The sequence below is a fragment of the Balaenoptera acutorostrata genome, chromosome 5 (assembly GCF_949987535.1).
Source record: "Balaenoptera acutorostrata chromosome 5, mBalAcu1.1, whole genome shotgun sequence".
Classification (NCBI taxonomy): Eukaryota; Metazoa; Chordata; class Mammalia; order Artiodactyla; family Balaenopteridae; genus Balaenoptera; species Balaenoptera acutorostrata.
Window position 1 is genome coordinate 32,985,681 of NC_080068.1, and position 19,282 is coordinate 33,004,962.

General features: G+C 32.7%; 1 protein-coding gene and 1 pseudogene across 4 annotated transcripts in view; both read right to left on the reverse strand.

The window, feature by feature from the left end:
* Positions 1-19,282, reverse strand: part of LRBA (LPS responsive beige-like anchor protein) — a 751,667-nt gene that overhangs the window by 441,767 nt on the left and 290,618 nt on the right. For all 4 annotated transcript variants that reach the window (XM_057546722.1, XM_057546725.1, XM_057546723.1 and 1 more), the window contains exon 36: positions 18,312-18,420. In XM_057546722.1, the coding sequence (XP_057402705.1) occupies positions 18,312-18,420 (109 nt within the window). The remainder of the gene's footprint in view (positions 1-18,311; positions 18,421-19,282) is intronic.
* On the reverse strand, positions 2,809-10,190 carry LOC114238744 (60S ribosomal protein L31-like; annotated as a pseudogene).

Consider the following 19,282-nt stretch of genomic DNA (forward strand, 5'->3'; position numbering starts at 1 on the left):
AGATAATTACCAGTTAAAACAAAAACATCTGTATTGTTGCCACTCCTCTATCTGGTGCCTTATCAATTTATTATGTCAGCAAATTGTATTTAAGAATGTAATATAAGATGAAGAATAAAATTGCACAACAGATTTGGGGAATTAGGCTGGTAAATATTTTTACTTGCCTAATCAACCATACACCATACATCCATTTGTAAAATCAGATTCTCAATAAAGGACATGAAATATTAACAGTTTGAATACTATAATTCTAAGTAAGTCCACAAGTTAAGATTATACCAGGACTTTTATTGGCTGTTCACATATGAACTCATTAATATTTTAAAGAATGACCATTTGAGACATCTAAAAATAGTAAGCTGTAGGTAGATGCTCATAATTTATTACAAGGAACTACTTTACCTATGAAAAGTGCTTTCTCCAGTAATGGAGAATAATGGGCCTTGAATTATAAGCATGATACACTCTGAAGACAGATATGTGGCTCAGTAGTATCAGTAAACACCTTCTCAAACTACCTATATCAAAAAATATCCCTCACACAAATATAATTGTAAAGTACTGTTAAAAAAAGAGACACAAGATTTCTTATGTTTAAAATTATTCTGCTGTATTATAACCAAAAGATTCATTAAATGCTACGGCAATTAGCCCAGCTTATAGTTCTGTGTAACTGCTTATACCTGTACTTAAAGAATACAGGTGGCTGAAATTATACATCATTACAAATAACCTAGTCTGACATTCTAAGAAAAAATATATAAATATGTATAAATTACTAGAAGCAAGTCACTTAGGGCAATCACATATCTGATATACATCACATTGATATTTAGATTAACATTTAAAATTAAAATTTTAGATTCATATTTAGAATAAGAAAGTAAACCATTCACAGTATATAACTGCCAAACCCAGACTATAAAATGGCACTTTAAAAGAAGTAAAACTATGTGGATGTCCCATGTTTTACACATGAAGAAACACAAATGAACAGGAAAGGCCAACAAGTTTTTAAGCAGCTGGAAATGCTAAATTTAATTACTGAAGAGAAATCATGCAGAGAAGCTAGCTGCCAAACAGGATTTACAATGAATGCAGGAAGTCATGTAAAAGTACCAAGAAATTTTCAATATCCACTGATAATCATGAACCTAGATTTAAAGAATGTATGGATAATGTATATGATCCCCAAAATTCTATGGCGTGAGAATACAGTATTGAAACTGAGCAGGACCTGTGGGGCTCCTGGGCACGGAAGCCTTTACCTGTCCCAGATTCCTTGTCTGTAAGGAACAGATTCCAGCCTCCATGACCTTACCTGAGTTCAAAGTGCAGATTCAAACAGTTGATAATCAGGGAAGGGAGGGGATGCAGAGACAAGGGTGGAGCAGTCAAGAAACAATAGTGCAGCCTTGGGGCAGGGTCCTGGTTCCCCCCATCAAGGGATACACATAACACTATCTTTGAGCTCTTTACAGAACTAAAACCCCCAACAAATGAAAGATGTCAGCATTCTTCATTCCAAAAAGACCACCTGAAGCCAGATGAAAGGAACCAGAGAAGCTCATCAAGAGATTACCTGAGCCCGGATCAAAGGAGTACAGGCCCTACCAGGCCCTGCCAGGCCCTGCACACACCCTGATCTCATCAGCGACCCTGCCCTTGAACAACTGCTATAAAACTCCTCACCAAATCCTCCTGGGTTGGAACACACTGTTTTTGAGGGCATGAGCCCGCTGTGTCCCCCTTTGCCTGGCTAAGCAATAAAGCTATTCTTTTCAACTTCACCCAAAACTCTGTCTCCGAGTTTCAATTTGGCACCAATGCACAGAAGCCAAGTTTCTGGCATCAGTATAGTGTTAGCCCAACAAAAAAGTAGTAAAATTAAAAACAATTTTAACACAGAAGATATACTATTATTTTGATAAAGGTTACTTTATATGGAATATGAAACATAAAACAAGCAATACCATTTTTCATTAATTAGACAAACCAATTAAAGCACAACTGATGCTAAATGAATACACTATAGATAATTCTTATTAAAAAGAATACTCGTTGGAGAATTTTATTTGTCTCTGTAACAACTATATTTATTCTTCAACTTGTGATTTCAACTCTGGGAATTTATACATATATGTAAATATATACATATACAATATATAAATATTCATTTATATGGATGAAATATTATATTCATCCATATAAATATGTACATATACATTATACATGTACATATTTATATGGATGAATAATATTGCACTGTATGTATATACCAGATATTGTTTATCCATTCATCAGTTGATGGACATTTGGGTTAATTCCAATTTTTGGTTATTATGAACAACACTGCTATGAACATTCGTGTATATGGTTTTGTGTGGACGTATGTTCTCAATTCTTTTGGGTATGTAACTAATAGTAGAATTACTGAGTCATATGGTAACTCTATAATTAACCACTTAAGAAACTGAAAACCTGTTTTCCAACATGGCTGCACCATCTTACATTCCCACCATTGGCATACAAGTGTTCTAATTTTATTACATCCCCACTAACTCCTGTTATTAGCTGACTTTTTTTATGAAAACCATTCTAGTAGGTATGAAATGGTATCTTATTATGTTTTTGATTTGCCATTTCCTTATTGATAACAATGTTAAGTATCTTTTCATGTGCATATTGGCCATCTGTATATCATCCTCAAAGAAATATCTATTCAAATTCTCTGCCTATTTTTAAATTGTGTTATATGTCTCCTTATTGGGTTTTTTTTTTTGCAGTTTTATGACTACTTGACAATCAAGAGTTAGCTCTCATCCACATTGTCTGTAGATTTTTGAAAGTGGTGACAGGTACCTAGGTAACCAATGGATAGCACTTGTTTGATGATTCTTCATCCTCTTTCCATCTTCTGAGCTACAGCACCCAGATAAGGTAAGGGATACTCCTCATTCCATTGGCCCAGACAGCTTTATTGAGCCCAGTGTCAATGCACACATCAGGAGTTCCCATCTTCTTCATGGCAAATTTCTGGATCTCTTTGAGTGCCCGACGGCCATGCCTCTTGCAGCCCTCAGTATGAATGCGCTTATGAATGTGAATGGTGTATTCTTTGGTCACTACCTTGTTGATGGCAGAATAGCCCTTCTTCTTGCCACCCTTTTTGTAGGAGCCATTCTGTTGGGCCCAGGATGGAAAGAAAGAGCACAAAGTACCCTGAGAAAAGGACAGCAGCATGGCAAGCACAACTTCCGGGTTGCCTGAAGGCAACAGGAAGGGGATCTCTCTTTAATGTTGAGTGGTAAAAGTTATTTGTATGTTCTAGATACTATACCCTTATCAAATATAAGATTTACAATCTGCTATTCCATTCTGTGGACTGTCTTTTTTCTTTCATCATAGTGCCTTTTGAACCCCAAATAATCTTAATTTTGATAAAGTTCAATTTATCTATTTGGTTTTTTTGGTTGTGACTATCACTTTTAAATTCTGGAAGACTGGAAGAATTACTGCTCCTATGATGAAAAGAGAGCTGAGCATGGGGCAGGTAAGATGTAATTCAGGTTGGAAATATCCAAAATATTTGAATTTTTTATCTTTCTGAATGAACTGTGGTATGTAATCTCTCCTTCTTTTCTCCCTAAATTTTAGTTATCATTTTTTAAATCACAGCTTTATAAGAAAAAAAAAATAGTAAAACAAAAAAATTCTAAATGAACAATTGTGTTATTTCTCCAGTTTCACTCTAAACTTTGACAATATTGATGCATTAGCTATAACCACAAGGCCTAAGTTCAAGTCCTGTATTTCAAAAATTAAAGCAATAATGCAGGTATTTTTATTAATTCTCAAGACTCCACAAAGTAAACCTGCCACTACTTATTCATTAACTCTTATTAATAAATTAACTGTTGTTAACTATTGTTAATATAACATTAAGACATTTTCCAATATTCTTCTGCTATAATTATAATAACTGACATTTTCAAGGACATGATTTTTTTTCTTCTAAATTATTTACATTAAAAAAATCTAAATAAAAATTAAGTCAACGATAGGACTCATCTCAAAAAGATTTCCAAACGAATTGTGCTCAAGTTATAATGTTATGAGTAGCATTACTAGCATACCAGGTACAAAGAATTTTAATGGTTTTGCCATTTGAATTTGCACTTTTCCATTACTGACAAGCGGTACTCTCTTTCCAGTCTCCATCCTTCGCCCACGTATCCATTACAGTTTTCATATTTTCAAAATTTACATTTTTATATATTTAAATACTAATATCTCATAATTCACCTAAATTTTTTCCAATTTTCAATTTTAATATTTGTTATTTTGGTCATACAATGTCTACAGTGCTAATTTATAAATATATTCCTTTGAGATTGCCTGGTGTTTTGAAACTCCAGAAAATTATCCTCTTCAGAAATTTCAAAAATTTATTATGTTGTATTCTGCTCTTGATCCCTAAAACAATTTCCACATATAATTTTCATACAGTTAATCATGTCTTACTGAACATCAAGCAAAACAGCCTAGTATATATATTTATCTTTTCAAATGGGACTGATAATCATTTATCTGAGTCTTTAAAAACTCCTGCTGGAAATTTTCTTAAGATTATAGATCAGAGTGTTGTGTGCTTTAGGTTATTTGTTTGTTTATCACAGAAAAAAGATTGTAAATATAAGCTCAATATCAAATTAGGCCAATTAGAAATCCTCAATAAATTTCAAAGATAGTAATTCCACAGACCATACTATCTGCTCATAATGCAATAAAAAACAAAATTTGAACAAACAATAAAGGACAAATCCCTTGACTATTAAATAACTAACAGATCAAAAAGTATACTAAAAGTATACAAATTAAGAAAAATGAGTATGTCATGTAATAAGCAATAGGATGACACCACTGCTGTCCTCAGAATAATATTAATATTATTGTTTTTGTTCTCATTACTTAGAAAGGAATAAAAGTATGCTTCCAAATAAACAAGAAAAAAAAAGAATGCAAGGGGAGGTAAAATATATATTTGCCAAAACATGCAAGAGAATTAGAAAACAATTAACTCAACCAATCAATAAATAAATCCAACATCTGACTCTCTGAAAGATAAAAAAAAAAGCTAATACATATATTTTACTTTCTGACAATAGTAATTTTAAAAAAAGGAAATCAACATCACTTGTAAATAATTATAAAACTCCTTTAAAAAGTTAGAATTGGTTACGTTTTTTAAAATATTCAACCTGGTAGGATTTATTGCTATTAGAGACTCTAAAAAAAATTATTAACATACAGCATAATTTCTACAGATTCTATAATAAAAATATATAATAATCTTAAAGACAATGATGAAAGTGAAACAGAAAATTCAGTAGCCACCTACAGAAATACATAACAAAAATTGCAGAGTACAAAATTATAAAGTGCAGCACTTTTCATAATACGACAAGAATGGAAAAAACATAAATGTCTAATAATGGAAGTCTGGCACTACAATAATAATTATATATACAGAAACATACAAAAATACAATGGAATACTATATACAGCAACCAAAAAAATGAGGAAGCTCAGTATATACTAACACACAGACACACACACACAAAACAAGGTGCAAAAATGTGTATACTATGCATTCATCTATGAAAAACGACACGTGACATATTTGTATTCCCTGCTTTTTAAAAGCATCCTTATGATTCTAATTTGGTAAGTGGGTACTTACAGTGAACGAGTAAATGAGTATATGTGTATTTTTAAAAGACAGTAGGATACATATACTTTTGCGACTTCTCATATTCTATAATTATTTCAAGTTAAAGTTAAAATAAAAACAATAGAGCTAGAACCATTGTTAAAGCTAAACAATGAATGCTTTTTATTTATATTTTTCTTTATTTTCTAAACTTTCTATAATAAATACGTATCATATATGTATGTATTCCTAATTGTATTAAATATGTATTAAATATGTATTTCCTAATTATAATTCTATAATTAGGAAAATAAACACTTATTTTAACTAAAGAAAAGCAAATGACCATCAATCACAAAAAATGCCAATATTAAAGAGGTAAACAGGATAATTCATCATAACCCTAAAATTGATCAAGTCTCTAATATTACATTTCTTAATCTGCTTCACACTCCTTCAGAACTGTCAAACATATGTTGAATAATATATTTTCTCAACAGCAAAATACTTCATGTAATACCCTGTGGTCAACAGAGGATATGAAGACAGAGACTACATTGGGTTATTGATAGGAGACCTGAGTTCTGGCTCAAAATGATCAATTTTCTAGCTATGTGACCAAGGCTAAATCATATTCTCTCAATCTATCTTTCATACTTTCACAGATCTGTTGTGATGTTGAAAAGAGAAAATGTGTGTTACACCACTTAGTATACAAATGGCCTAACAAAACAAGGTTAGGTGGCACAGAAGCACCTCAATACATAAGGCAAATGCTAACAGCCATAAAAGGGGAAATCGACAGTAATACAATGGTAGGAGGGGACTTAAACACCACACTTACACCAATGGACATATCATCCAAACAGAAAATAAATAAAGAAACACAAGATTTAACTGACACATTAGACCAGATAGACTTAATTGATATTTATAGGACATTCCATCCGAAAACAACAGTATACACTTTCTTCTCAAGTGCACACAGAACATTCTGCAGGATAGATCACATTTGGGTCACAAATCAAGGCTCAGTAAATTTAAGAAAGTTGAAATCATCTCAAGCATCTTTTCTGACCACAAGCTAGGAGACTAGATATCCATTATAGGAAAAAAACTATAAAAAATACAAACACATGGAGGCTAAACAATACTCTACTAAACAACCAAGAGATCACTGAAGAAATCAAAGAGGAAATAAAAAAATACCTAGAACCAAATGACAATGAAAACATGATAACCCAAAACCTATGGTATGCAGCAAAAGCAGTTCTAAGAGGGAAGTTTATAGCTATACAATTCCACCTCAAGAAACAAGAAAAACCTCAAATAAACAACCTAACCTTACACTTAAAGCAATTAGAGAAAGAAGAACAAAAAAACCCACGAAGTTAGCAGAAGGAAACAACTCATAAAGATCAGATCAAAAATAAATGAAAAAGAAATGAAGGAAACTATAGCAAAGATCAATAAAACTAAAACCTGGTTCTTTGAGAAGACAAACAAAATTGATACACCATGAGCCAGACCCATCAGAAAAAAAAGGGAGAAGATTCAAATCAACAGAATTAGAAATGAAAAAGGAGAAGTAACAACTGACACCGCAGAAATACAAAGGATCATGAGAGACTACTACAAGCAACTATATGCCAATAAAATGGACAACCTGGAAAGGACAAATTCTTAGAAAAGTATAACCATCCAAGACTGAACCAGGAAGAAATACAAAATATGAACAGACCAAAACAAGCACTGAAATTGAAACTGTGATTAAAAATCTTCCAACAAACAAAAGCCCAGGACCAGATGGCTTCAGAGATGAATTCTCTCAAACACTTACAGAAGAGCTAACACCTATCCTTCTCAAACTCTTCCAAAATATAACAGATGGAGGAACACTCCCAAACTCATTCTACAACACCACCATCACCCTGATACCAAAACCAGATAAAGATGTCACAAAAAAGGAAACCTACAGGCCAATATCACTGATGAACATAGATGCAAAAATACACAACAAAATACTAGCAAACAGAATCCAACACCACATTAAAAGGATCATACAATATGATCAAGTGGGGTTTATTGCAGGACTGCAAGGATTCTTCAATATATGCAAATCAATCAATGTGATACACCATATTAACAAATTGAAGAATAAAAACCATGTTATCATCTCAATAGATGCAGAAAAAAGTTTTGACAAAATTCATCACCCATTTATGATAAAAACTCTCCAGAAAGTGGGCATACAGGGAACCTACCTCAACATAATAAAAGCCATATATGACAAACCCACAGCCAACATCAGTCTCAATGGTGAAAAAAATGAAACCATTTCCTCTAAGATCAGGAACAAGACAAGGGTGCCCACTCTCACCACTAATATTCAACACAGTTTTGGAAGTTTCAGCCATGACAATCAGAGAAGAAAAAGAAATAAAAGGAATACAAATTGGAAAAGAAGAAGTAAAACAGTCCTCACTGTTGGCAGATGACATGATACTACACAAAGAAAATCCTAAAGATGCTACCCAAAAACTACTAGAGCTAATCAATGAATTTCGTAAAATAGCAGGATACAAAAGTAATGCACAGAAATCTCTTGCATTCCTATACACTAACAACAAAAGATGAGAAAGAGAAATTAAGGAAACACTCCCATTCACCATTGCAACCAAAAGAATAAAATACCTAGGAATAAACCTACCTAAGGAGGCAAGAGACCTGCATGCAGAAAACCATAAAACACTGATGAAAGAAATCAAAAATGATACAAACAGATGGAGAGATACACCATGTTCTTGGATTGGAAGAATCAACATTGTGAAAATGACTATACTACCCAAAGCAATCTACAGATTCAATGCAATCCCTATCAAATTACCAAAGGCATTTTTCACAGAACTAGAACAAGAAATTTTACAGTTTGTATGGAAACACAAAAGACCCCGAATATCCAAAGCAATCTTGATAAAGAAAAACGGAGCTGGAAGAATCAGGCTCCCTGACTTCACACTATACTACAAAACTACAATAATCAAGACAGTATGGTACTGGCACAAAAACAGAAATATAGATCAATGGAACAGGATAGAAAGCCCAGAGATAAACCCACACACATATGGTCACCTTATCTTTGACAAAGGAGGCAAGAACATACAATGGAGAAAAGACAGCCTCTTCAATAAGTGGTGCTGGGAAAACTGGACAGCTACATGTAAAAGAATGAAATTAGAAAACCTCCTAACACCATACAGAAAAATAAACTCAAAATGGATTAAAGAACTAAATGTAAGGCCAGACACTATAAAATTCTTAGAGGAAAACATAGGCAGAACACTCTATGACATAAATCACAGCAAGATCCTTTTTGACCCACCTCCTAGAGAAATGGAAATAAAAACAAACAAATGGGACCGAATGAAACTTAAAAGCTTTTGCACAGCAAAGGAAACCATAAATAAGACAAAAAGACAACCTTCAGAATGGGAGAAAATATTTGCAAATGAAGCAACTGACAAAGGATTAACCTCCAAAATATACAAGCAGCTCAATATCAAAAAAACAAACAACCCAATCCAGAATTGGGCAGAAGACCTAAATAGACATTTCTCCAAAGAAGATGTACAGATTGCTAACAAACACATGAAAAGATGCTCAACATCACTAATCATTAGAGAGATGCAAATCAAAACCACAATGAGGTTATCCCCTGACACCGGTCTGAATGGTCATCATCAAAAAATCTAGAAACAATAAATGCTAGAGAGGGTGTGGAGAAAAGGGAACACTCCTGTACTGTTGGTGGGAATGTAAATTGATACAGCCACTATGGAGAACAGTATGGAGGTTCCTTAAAAACCTAAAAATAGAGCTACCATATGACCCAGCAATCCCACTACTGGGCATATACCCTGAGAAAACCATAATTCAAAAAGGTACATGTACCACAATGTTCATTTCAGCACTATTTATAATAGCCAGGAGATGGAAGCAACCTAAACGTCCATCGACACATGAATGGATAAAGAAGATGTGGCACATATACACAATGGAATATTACTCAGCCATAAAAAGGAACGAAATTGAGTTATTTGTAATGAGGTGGATGGACTTAGATTCCGTCATACAGAGTGAAGTAAGTCAGAAAGAGAAAAACAAATACCGTATGCTAACGCATATATAGGGAATCTATAAAAACGGTACTCATGAACCTAGCGGCAGGGCAGGAATAAAGACACAGACACAGAGAAGGTACTTGAGGACACAGAGCAGGGAGGGAACGCTGGGATGAAGTGAGGGAGTAGCACTGACATATATACACTTCCAAATGTAAAATGAATAGCTAGTGGGAAGCTGCTGCATAACACAGGGAGATCAGCTCGATGCTTTGTGATGACCTAGAGGGGTGGGATAGGGAGGGTGGGAGGGAGGCTCAAGAGGGAGGGGATATGGGGATATATGTATACATATAGCTGATTCACTTTGTTGTACAGCAGAAACTAACACAACATTGTAAAGCAATTATACTCCAATAAAGATGTAAAAAAAAAAAAAAGTTAGTTGGTTCTAACTTTGTATCAGACTACTTGACTTGGGTTTGAATCCTAGCTTCACCATATATTAGCTATAAGACCTAGAACAAATCATTTAACCTCTCGGTGCTTCACGTTTCCTTACCTATAAAACCAAGATAGTGATAATAACAATATTTACATCAAAGAATTGATATAAAGAATTTTTTTTTGCTTGTTAACAGCCTACATAAATAAGTGCTGTCATAGAAGTGTTCACTAATATTAAAAAATGCAAAAGTGGGACTTCCCTGGTGCACAGTGGTTAAGAATCCGCCTGCCAATGCAGGGGATACGGGTTCAATCCCTGGTCCGGGAAGATCCCACATGCTGCAGAGCAATTAATCCCATGTGCCACAACTACTGAGCCTGCGCTCTAGAGCCCGTGAGCCACAACTACTGAAGCCTGCGTGCCTAGATCCCATGTTCTGCAACAAGAGAAGCCACTGCAATGAGAAGCCCGCACACCACAACAAAGAGTAGCCACCGCTCGCCGCAACTAGAGAAAGCCCATGTGCAGCAACGAAGACCCAATGCAGCCAAAAATAAATAAATAAAATATATTAAAAAAATACAAAAGTACTTAAATGGCAAAAAAAATTCCCTACTTTACTGAAAAATGTTTTGTTTGCTAATATGAAAAAATATTTGAAATCCTTCAACTAAAAGAAAAACATATAGATTGCTATATTAATAATTAATCAAGTGCTTTCATGCCCTTTTATTTCATAAAAAAGACTGTTTTTATTACTTCAACTAAGCTGACTGGCCACCTACTTTACCATTCCATTGAAGCTAATAAGAATTGAGTTCTACTGTATAATAGATGAAATTCAAAGCAACATCAGACAAAAGGGCATTGAGACATTCTTAATGAAATGGACTTTAACTTACACAGATTCCTAAAAATAAAGCTATTAAATGATAATCTTGATCACATGTTTTACAGATATAACACATCAGTTTAAATAAACTAAACTTTGATAGACAACTTTTTAACAAAAGATTGTCATGAATTGTGTACACCCACACATACACTACACTTACAAGACAGGGTACAATGTTTTGCACAACATAGTTTTTTAATAAACATTCTGTTTACAGCTGTAAGATTAAATAATAAAGTTAAGATGTGCACCCAATCAATGATGTCATGACATTCAAGGAACATCTACATAAATCAAAAGCAGAAGATGTCAAGGATATCCCACTCCAGTGATAATCATGTAATGAACTAAAGAGATGTGCATTTCAGATCTACACTGTCATCAATCCCTTGATAATAAATGAAACAAGTCAGCTACTTTACAACCACAAATGGTATATTAAATACATGACAACATCTCTTTTTTGCAGGAGGAAGTAACTAGCAGTAGCTAAAGTTCAAATGTATTATTTAAGAATGCACAACATGAATTCATTCAAGGCTGAATATAGATAACCTCTAGAATATAAGCTGTCTAGGAAAAAATATGTTTCATCTTGTAGAGTACTATTTAAGATTTAAGACCAATGTAGTTAGAAATATATTAAACATGAACATGCCTCAATCAATTGGGGTTCTGTGGTATAAATAAAGGGAATTCTATTTCTATGAAAATAAAAGACTAGAAAATATTAAAAATATGTTTGCTCTCTTAAAATTGACTCTCATGTGAAACAGTCAAACACATTTCCTCCACTAAAAATTCAAGTAACAATAAAATTGGTTCGTAAATATTTGTTTTTATTTAGATATTTTATAATCATGCTTTAGAATATTACTATAAATCCTATAAATCTCATAGCAAGATTATAAACATTAAAATGAAAAACTGTAGTAGAAAGCGTAAAATTAAATTAGCTTAGAATACAGCTGTTGTATATGCCAGGATTAAATCCTATTCACACATTCTATGGAAATCTAACAAAATGTGAAACAAATACACAGATTAGTGATTAAGAGATAAACTGCCTAGATCTGGATTCCAGTTCTAATTCTGGGTCATTTCCTCTTTATGCTGTTTTCTCATTTATAAAATGAGAGATAATAACAGTACTACTTTAGAGGTTTATTGTAAGAATTAAATTAGTTAAAACTTACAAAGCACCCATGACAGTTCCTGACCCAACATAAGGACTCATGAAATATAAGCTACAATTGTCACTATTATCCCTCATCTAAATTGCAAATGTATGTACCATTTGGGTCAGATCAATTTAATTTCTTGTATTGCACAGTGTTTTAGAAGTATTTTTCCTCTTTTCAATTCCACATGTTTTCTCCTTCCTCAATCTCTCACATTCATTCACATAAGAACACATATATCATCAGCACCATGATCACTAAAACTTAAAAGAATGAACTGCAATCTCAACCCAGAGTTACAAAGGAACTTCTCCATAACCAATTAGAAAGGACACTAAGGAATAGGTTCCAGGTTAGGATATTAGGCTGAAATGGCACTTTTAAAAGTTTTTTCTTCCTTCAAATCCTAAAAAAATTAGCAAAAACAAAAATATTGAACAACAACCAAAAAAAACCTAACAAAAATAACCAAAATAAAAGAAACATAACATAAACTACCAAACGTTAAAAAATTTGTTACCTTGGGGAAATTAAAACATACTGGAATTAGAACTAAGGTTGCAGTAAGCTCAGTTCCTAACCATGTCCCCGAAGCAATGTTGGTAAACTAACAACATTCTGATAATTTTTCTTAATGCCTTCATATATGGAGAGACACAAACCGAGTAGCTATTGTTATCTCTTGTTTCCTCTTATTGAAGATGCTAGAAAAACCTACAGTGCAAAAACTGGTGAAACAATGAAGTGAAAAATAGGGCTGACTTCCCAGGGCAGAAGTAGACTCCAGAGTACTCTCTGAAATGACAGATAATGATTCACAGCCTAAGCACATTTTTCCCTGATGAGAATTGTCCATAGTTTCTAATAAGATGGAATGAACTTGATAGAAAATATTTAACGAAATCTTGTAAGAGAAAGCAAGACTTAGGTGTGGTACGAAGGCCTCCTCACCTATGTCGAAGATCTCTCTCCCTCTCTTCATGATAGGCAAACAAAACTGGGCAAAAATCAAATTTCAAACATCAAAGTGTAGCTCAGTAACAGAAAAAATTAGCTTTATAGACAGTGAGAAGGGAAGGAGTCACTAAGATATTCTGTCTGTCTAAGCCAAACCGTAGTTATGTAAACATAAATTGCCAATCAATGAATAAAGAAAAAACAAATAAAATATTTAAATAAAACTGGAAGATTCTATACAAAAGACAAAGAATATATAACAAAAAATGAAAGGAAATTCCTCATGATTATTTTTTTCTAAAAAACAACATAAAAATATAACTCAAAAAAAAACAAAAAAAATAAAAGTCAAAATAAGAGAAAAAGGTAGAGAGGCTGAAGATCTAAATAAACAAAATGAAGAACAAAACAATCATTATAGGCAAACCACAAACAGAGAAAATAAAACATTAAAAACTTACTCATGGCTGGAGATCAAAGAAAGTAAAGCAATTAAGAAATAACTAATAGATATGAAAGACAGACATATCTAACATAGATTTATGCATCACTAAGTAAAGAAAAAGAAAATAAAATGCAAAAGACAGTTCACATTTTAATTTATAGAAATTACTAAGAACTGAAGGAAAAATCTGAATTTGCAGATTATAACAAAAAAACTATGCTCCAGGAACTTTTGATAAATAATGCTCAATACTAAGTCATATTCCTGTTAAGAAATCAACTCCATGGACAAACAGATCTCAGACAGAAAACAAGCAAATCATCAACTAAGGGAAAATATCAGGCTGGCCTCAAACATCTCTGAAAGCAATGTTCAAAGCCAAAATACAATGAAGCAATGTCTATAAAGTTCTAAAGGAATGCAAGGGTTAGCCAAGAATATTCAATCCATCAGGATGTCATTCAGATATAATGACAGCTGGCAAATATTCTTAAACATGAAAGAATTTTAAATTTACAGCACACATGAACCCTTTGTTGGGGGGAGGGGAGGAGATGAAACCTAGCCAATTAAGAATTGAGTCAATATTCACACAGTGGAATACTATAGGAATAAGAGGGAACAATCTAATAGCAAAACATAATAACATAAAACTCAATGCTGAGTGAAAAAATGATGGCACAAAAGAATATATATTGTATTATTACATTTATATAAAATACAAATTCATTTATAGTGTTGGAAGACAGGATAGTAGTGGTCCTTAAAAGGTTATAGACTAGAAGGGGGCTCTAAATTGCTGGTAATATTTTATTTCTTAATCTGAGGACTGATTACCCAGGTGTGGTCAGTTTGTGAAAATTCACTGAACTGCACACTACTGATATGTGCACATTTCTATATGTATTTTTTTTTTCAGTCAAATTTAAACAGAGCATAATAAATGGTAAAATAAATGTTTCTCCTACTTTTCTTTCTGGGGGAAAAAAAAAGAATTGAGTCCAAAGAAAGAACCTGGGGGAAATTAAGAAATTATTATGACTAATAAAAGAGGGGGTGGGATAATGAATTCACTTAAATATATTACAAACACTCAAGTACTATCAGAATTGTGGTTAAAATAAATGAGTGTTACATATTTAGACAATATGAAAAATAAAATATAACTTTAAAAATTAGAAGTTGAAGAGAAAAAAATGAAAAAGAATTATGAGAGGACTAATATCTTCAACTTTCATAGCAGGTTGTGGATTAAAGTATACAATTTAAAAAACAAAGATATGAATAAAGCTCTTATTAAAAAAAAATCAAGCCATCAACCTCTGCATTTTTTGATAATTTACTAACATCCTGTTCATTGAGAAAATGATGGTTCTTTTGTTAAAGAAACATTTCCTTGTTTTTCCATTGTTGTTTTTATTTTCTTAAATTTACATACAACACTGCAATAAGCAGGTTTACATATCTATGCTTATATACTATTACTTTTTTCTTAAAGATATATTCACAGAATAGGGTTATTGAGTAAATGGGTGTGTGTATATATGCCTATATAATTATTATTAAAATACATATGAACATATTGCCTTCCCATAACACAAAAATGTACATTTCCACTAAAAATATGAGAATACCATTGCCCATCTCATCTCCCCTATCTCCTTCAACAGTACTAGCTATCACTCTTTCTTTCTCTCAACCTGAGAACAGAGAAGTTATATCATGATTTCTCTAATTTACATTTCCCTAAATATTTGTGTAAATATTCAATCATTTGAGTACCATTCTAAATGTTACTGGTAACTTATATTCTTCTGTGAAATCCCTATTCCTGTCCTCTGAATATTTGCCTGTTGGGTCAATTTTTCACTTATTTCATGAGAATTATTAATATAGTAAACATACTAATTTATCAGTCTTTCCATGTTCCATTATGTCTTTCCATGTTGTTGATGGTATGTTTCCTCAGCTTAATATTATATGTAGTAACAGACGTTTACTTTTTATACTTTCTAAGTGGCCTGTCTTAGTTTAAAAATTCTCCCATATGCCTCAGTGCCACTTTTATAGTTTTCCAAATCTGTTTCTAAAATACTTACTATGTCATCTTTCATCCTATATCCTTACTCCATCTGGAAGATTTTTTAATATATATTGTCTTCATAGTATTGTTTAAATTAGTATTGTTTATCTGGGAAATCAAGTACATCCTCAATATTCTTATTTCATAAATCTTAGGGCTACACTAATGCATTGCTTTTCCCACATTAACTGGATATTTGCATACCCAAAATATATTTTGTGGAAGATTTTGATATTTAGATATTTTTAAAGGTATATTTAAATTTCAAATACTCCATTGTTATTCTAATGGAATGATATGCTTATGTTACTGTATTGAATTTACATTATTAATTTGAGAAAAACTGACATCTTTTGGGGCAGTAATATTTTCTCTTTTTGACTATAAAGAACTTTATGAAGACATTTGGAAAAATATGAATAAAGTCTATATTTAAATAATAGCATTGTACCAGTGTTAATTTTCTGATTTGATAACTGTACAAGGTTAAAACAGAGAATGGGCACAGGAAATTCTCACTTAAGTAATTAGGGGTAAAAGGGTATCATGGCTTCAACTTACTCTCAAATTCAGAAAAACAAAGAAAAAGAGGAGAGAAGCAAATGTGTTAAACTTTTAACAATTACAGAATCTAGGAGAATGTTGAAGAGTAGTTCTTGTACTACTCATAACTCTCCTATAAGTCTCAAATTATTTCAAAATAAAAGAAGGATTCTATGTCTCTGTTGCTGTCTCTCTCTCTTACACACACAGAGCAAGATACACTACCCAGCATGGAATGATTCTCCCACAGGTTATATTTTGCATTGTATTAATGAGATTTCATACTTTTGTTACAAATAGTGTCTGTACATTTCTTAGAGAATTCAACCCAAAATAGTCCTAACTGTATACATTTCTGATTTCCATTCTTAGCTGGCTACTGCTTGCTACTCAAAAGATAATCTATTAATTTGTCTGCATACTTATCTTATATCCAATAATCTTACTAAAGTCCCTATTAATTCTGGTAGAACAATGTTCAAGAATCTCTTAGATTTTCCTAGATCATAGCATGAGCAATCTGAAAGTAATATTACATCTTCTTTATCTACCAATTATATTAACAATATCTTGCACTTGCAAAAACATTAAAAAATTTTGTTAATGTTAATAGAAGATATCAATCACTCTTTTTTCGTGATTTTAATAGAAACGGCTTTAAACATTTTAAATAATATTTAGTAAATAGTCATTATCATATTTAGATTGTTTTCTGATATACATTTTCTTTCTCAGTTTCATTAGGGCTAGATACTAAAATTTGTATATGCTTTTTTCTACATTTATTGATATCTTCGCATGATTTTCCTATTTTTAATTTGGTGATATAATTTATTTTATAGGTAGATATCTTAATATCAAATCTTTAGCATCCATAAATAAATTATAAGCAGTCCACACTATACAGCTAACCCTTGAAAAACATGGAGGTTAATACACATATAATTTATAGTCGGCCTTCCATGTCCAAGGTTCCTCCACATCTGTAATTTCGACCAACCGCAGACTCTGTGGTACTATAGTATTTACTATCAAAAAATATTGGCTGATAAGTGGACCCCCACAGTTTAAACCTCTGTTGTTCAAGAGTCAATTGTATAGTTCTTTCATTACATTGTTGGATTATGTTGGTTAAAGTTTTAGTTAGAATTTTGTGCCTATATTGTTAACTGAAATTTGTCTTCTACAGTTTTATTTTTCCAGTATCTTTTTCCATACTATGAAGGGTGTATAAAATGAACTGGGAGAGGTTTTCATCATTTTTAATGTACCAGAGAAATATCAGCAACATTTGAATTATCCACTGTTAATATGTTAGAAAGAACCCAGATGGTGCTTTTTAATTTTTTTTCCAAATTTTTAACAAATGGTCCTGTCAAATGCTTCTAGTTCACCTTCAGTGTGAATTTTTGTAATTTATACAGTTATAACAGCATTAATTTCCTCTATGAATTCACGTTTGTTACACATGTTCAGAAGCAACTGCTGAGACAAGCACTGGCCCAGGATGGGTCTTTCACTTGGTCCCCCCGTGAGGATCCAAGAAGAAAGCTGTATTCTCCCTCAGTTCCTCAGCTACCACCTCAAGGTTAAAGAAACTTTATACTGCTTGTTCAGCTTCTCTCTAGAAACCTAAAGGATCTTATCTACCATAGGGGTTTCATTTCCAGTTAACTAGCTCTGTCTTGCCTAGAGAGGGCAAAAATCCTTCACTATTTTACTTTATTGGAAAACTATCAAAGTCAAGGCTACAGAGTCTTACACTATCTGCCTAGAATGCCCATGATTCTCTCACAAATTTACTTTTAATTTTTTGATAATACATGGTTGCTAAGACCATGCTGCCATTTTACCTACACAGTTTCCCATGACTAACATTTTAAAATGGTACCTTCCTCACACCACTCCTAGGTTTAACCTACCTCAAATTCCGCATGTCTGTGAATATCCTCTGCTCGCTGCCTGCTCAGGATAAATTCAGCTTCATTTGCTACTCTTACTAGGTGATCCTTCATGGTTTGGCTAAGCAACCTATAAAGAGATAAACATTGTCAAATAAATATATGTATACACACGACATATATGATTATTCATTGCTCAAAAGTGGTGTATTTTATTACTTGGGAGAGGGAAGAACATTTATTCTCCTTTTCTGACATCATACCAAATGAAGGACCGTTATTTTACACTAAATAATTGAAGAACATAACAGCAAAAAGTTATCCTTCTGGCAACAGCAGATTCGCTTTTATCAAACTAACTATCCAAGAAAAGCAACTGAAAATGCTAGATTAAATTTATCTTTTAATCTTTTTTAAGGTATTGGAGAGTTTCCAAGGTAGCCAAGATTTAAACAGCCAGGATCCTAGAGAAGATGTTCAGCATGACCTTTCCCATTGACACATTTGCTATACACAGGCGGGAACAGAGAAGCTAAACAGAGCTGTTATAAGTCTTATAGAACTGGGACAAAAATTGAATTTTATAACCTGTCAAGGTAGAGGAATCCTAGTAGTTTACCGAGGCTTACAAAAGGAGTCCAAGTATACCCCAGGAAACAAACAACAGTTCTCAAAAACATGAAAACAGACCCTCAAACAACATTATGGGATTTGCACGTACATTAACTAGCAGCCAAATAACTACACAAAATTTTCACAATCTCATATGGTGAGAAGAAAAAAAAAAAAACCCATAAAGAACAGTGCTGTAGACTCATTGTAAAACCCTGGGCTTTAAGAAAACCTAGAAGGGCTACGAGATAGGAGTAGGAAAACTGTAAATAAGGCAAACTCTCACAAAGATTTTAAAAATTCCACCTTTGAATCAGCTCAGTCTTAAATTAACATAATTGGCACCTAATTTAACTGTTAATCAAAAATCAAAAGGAAAT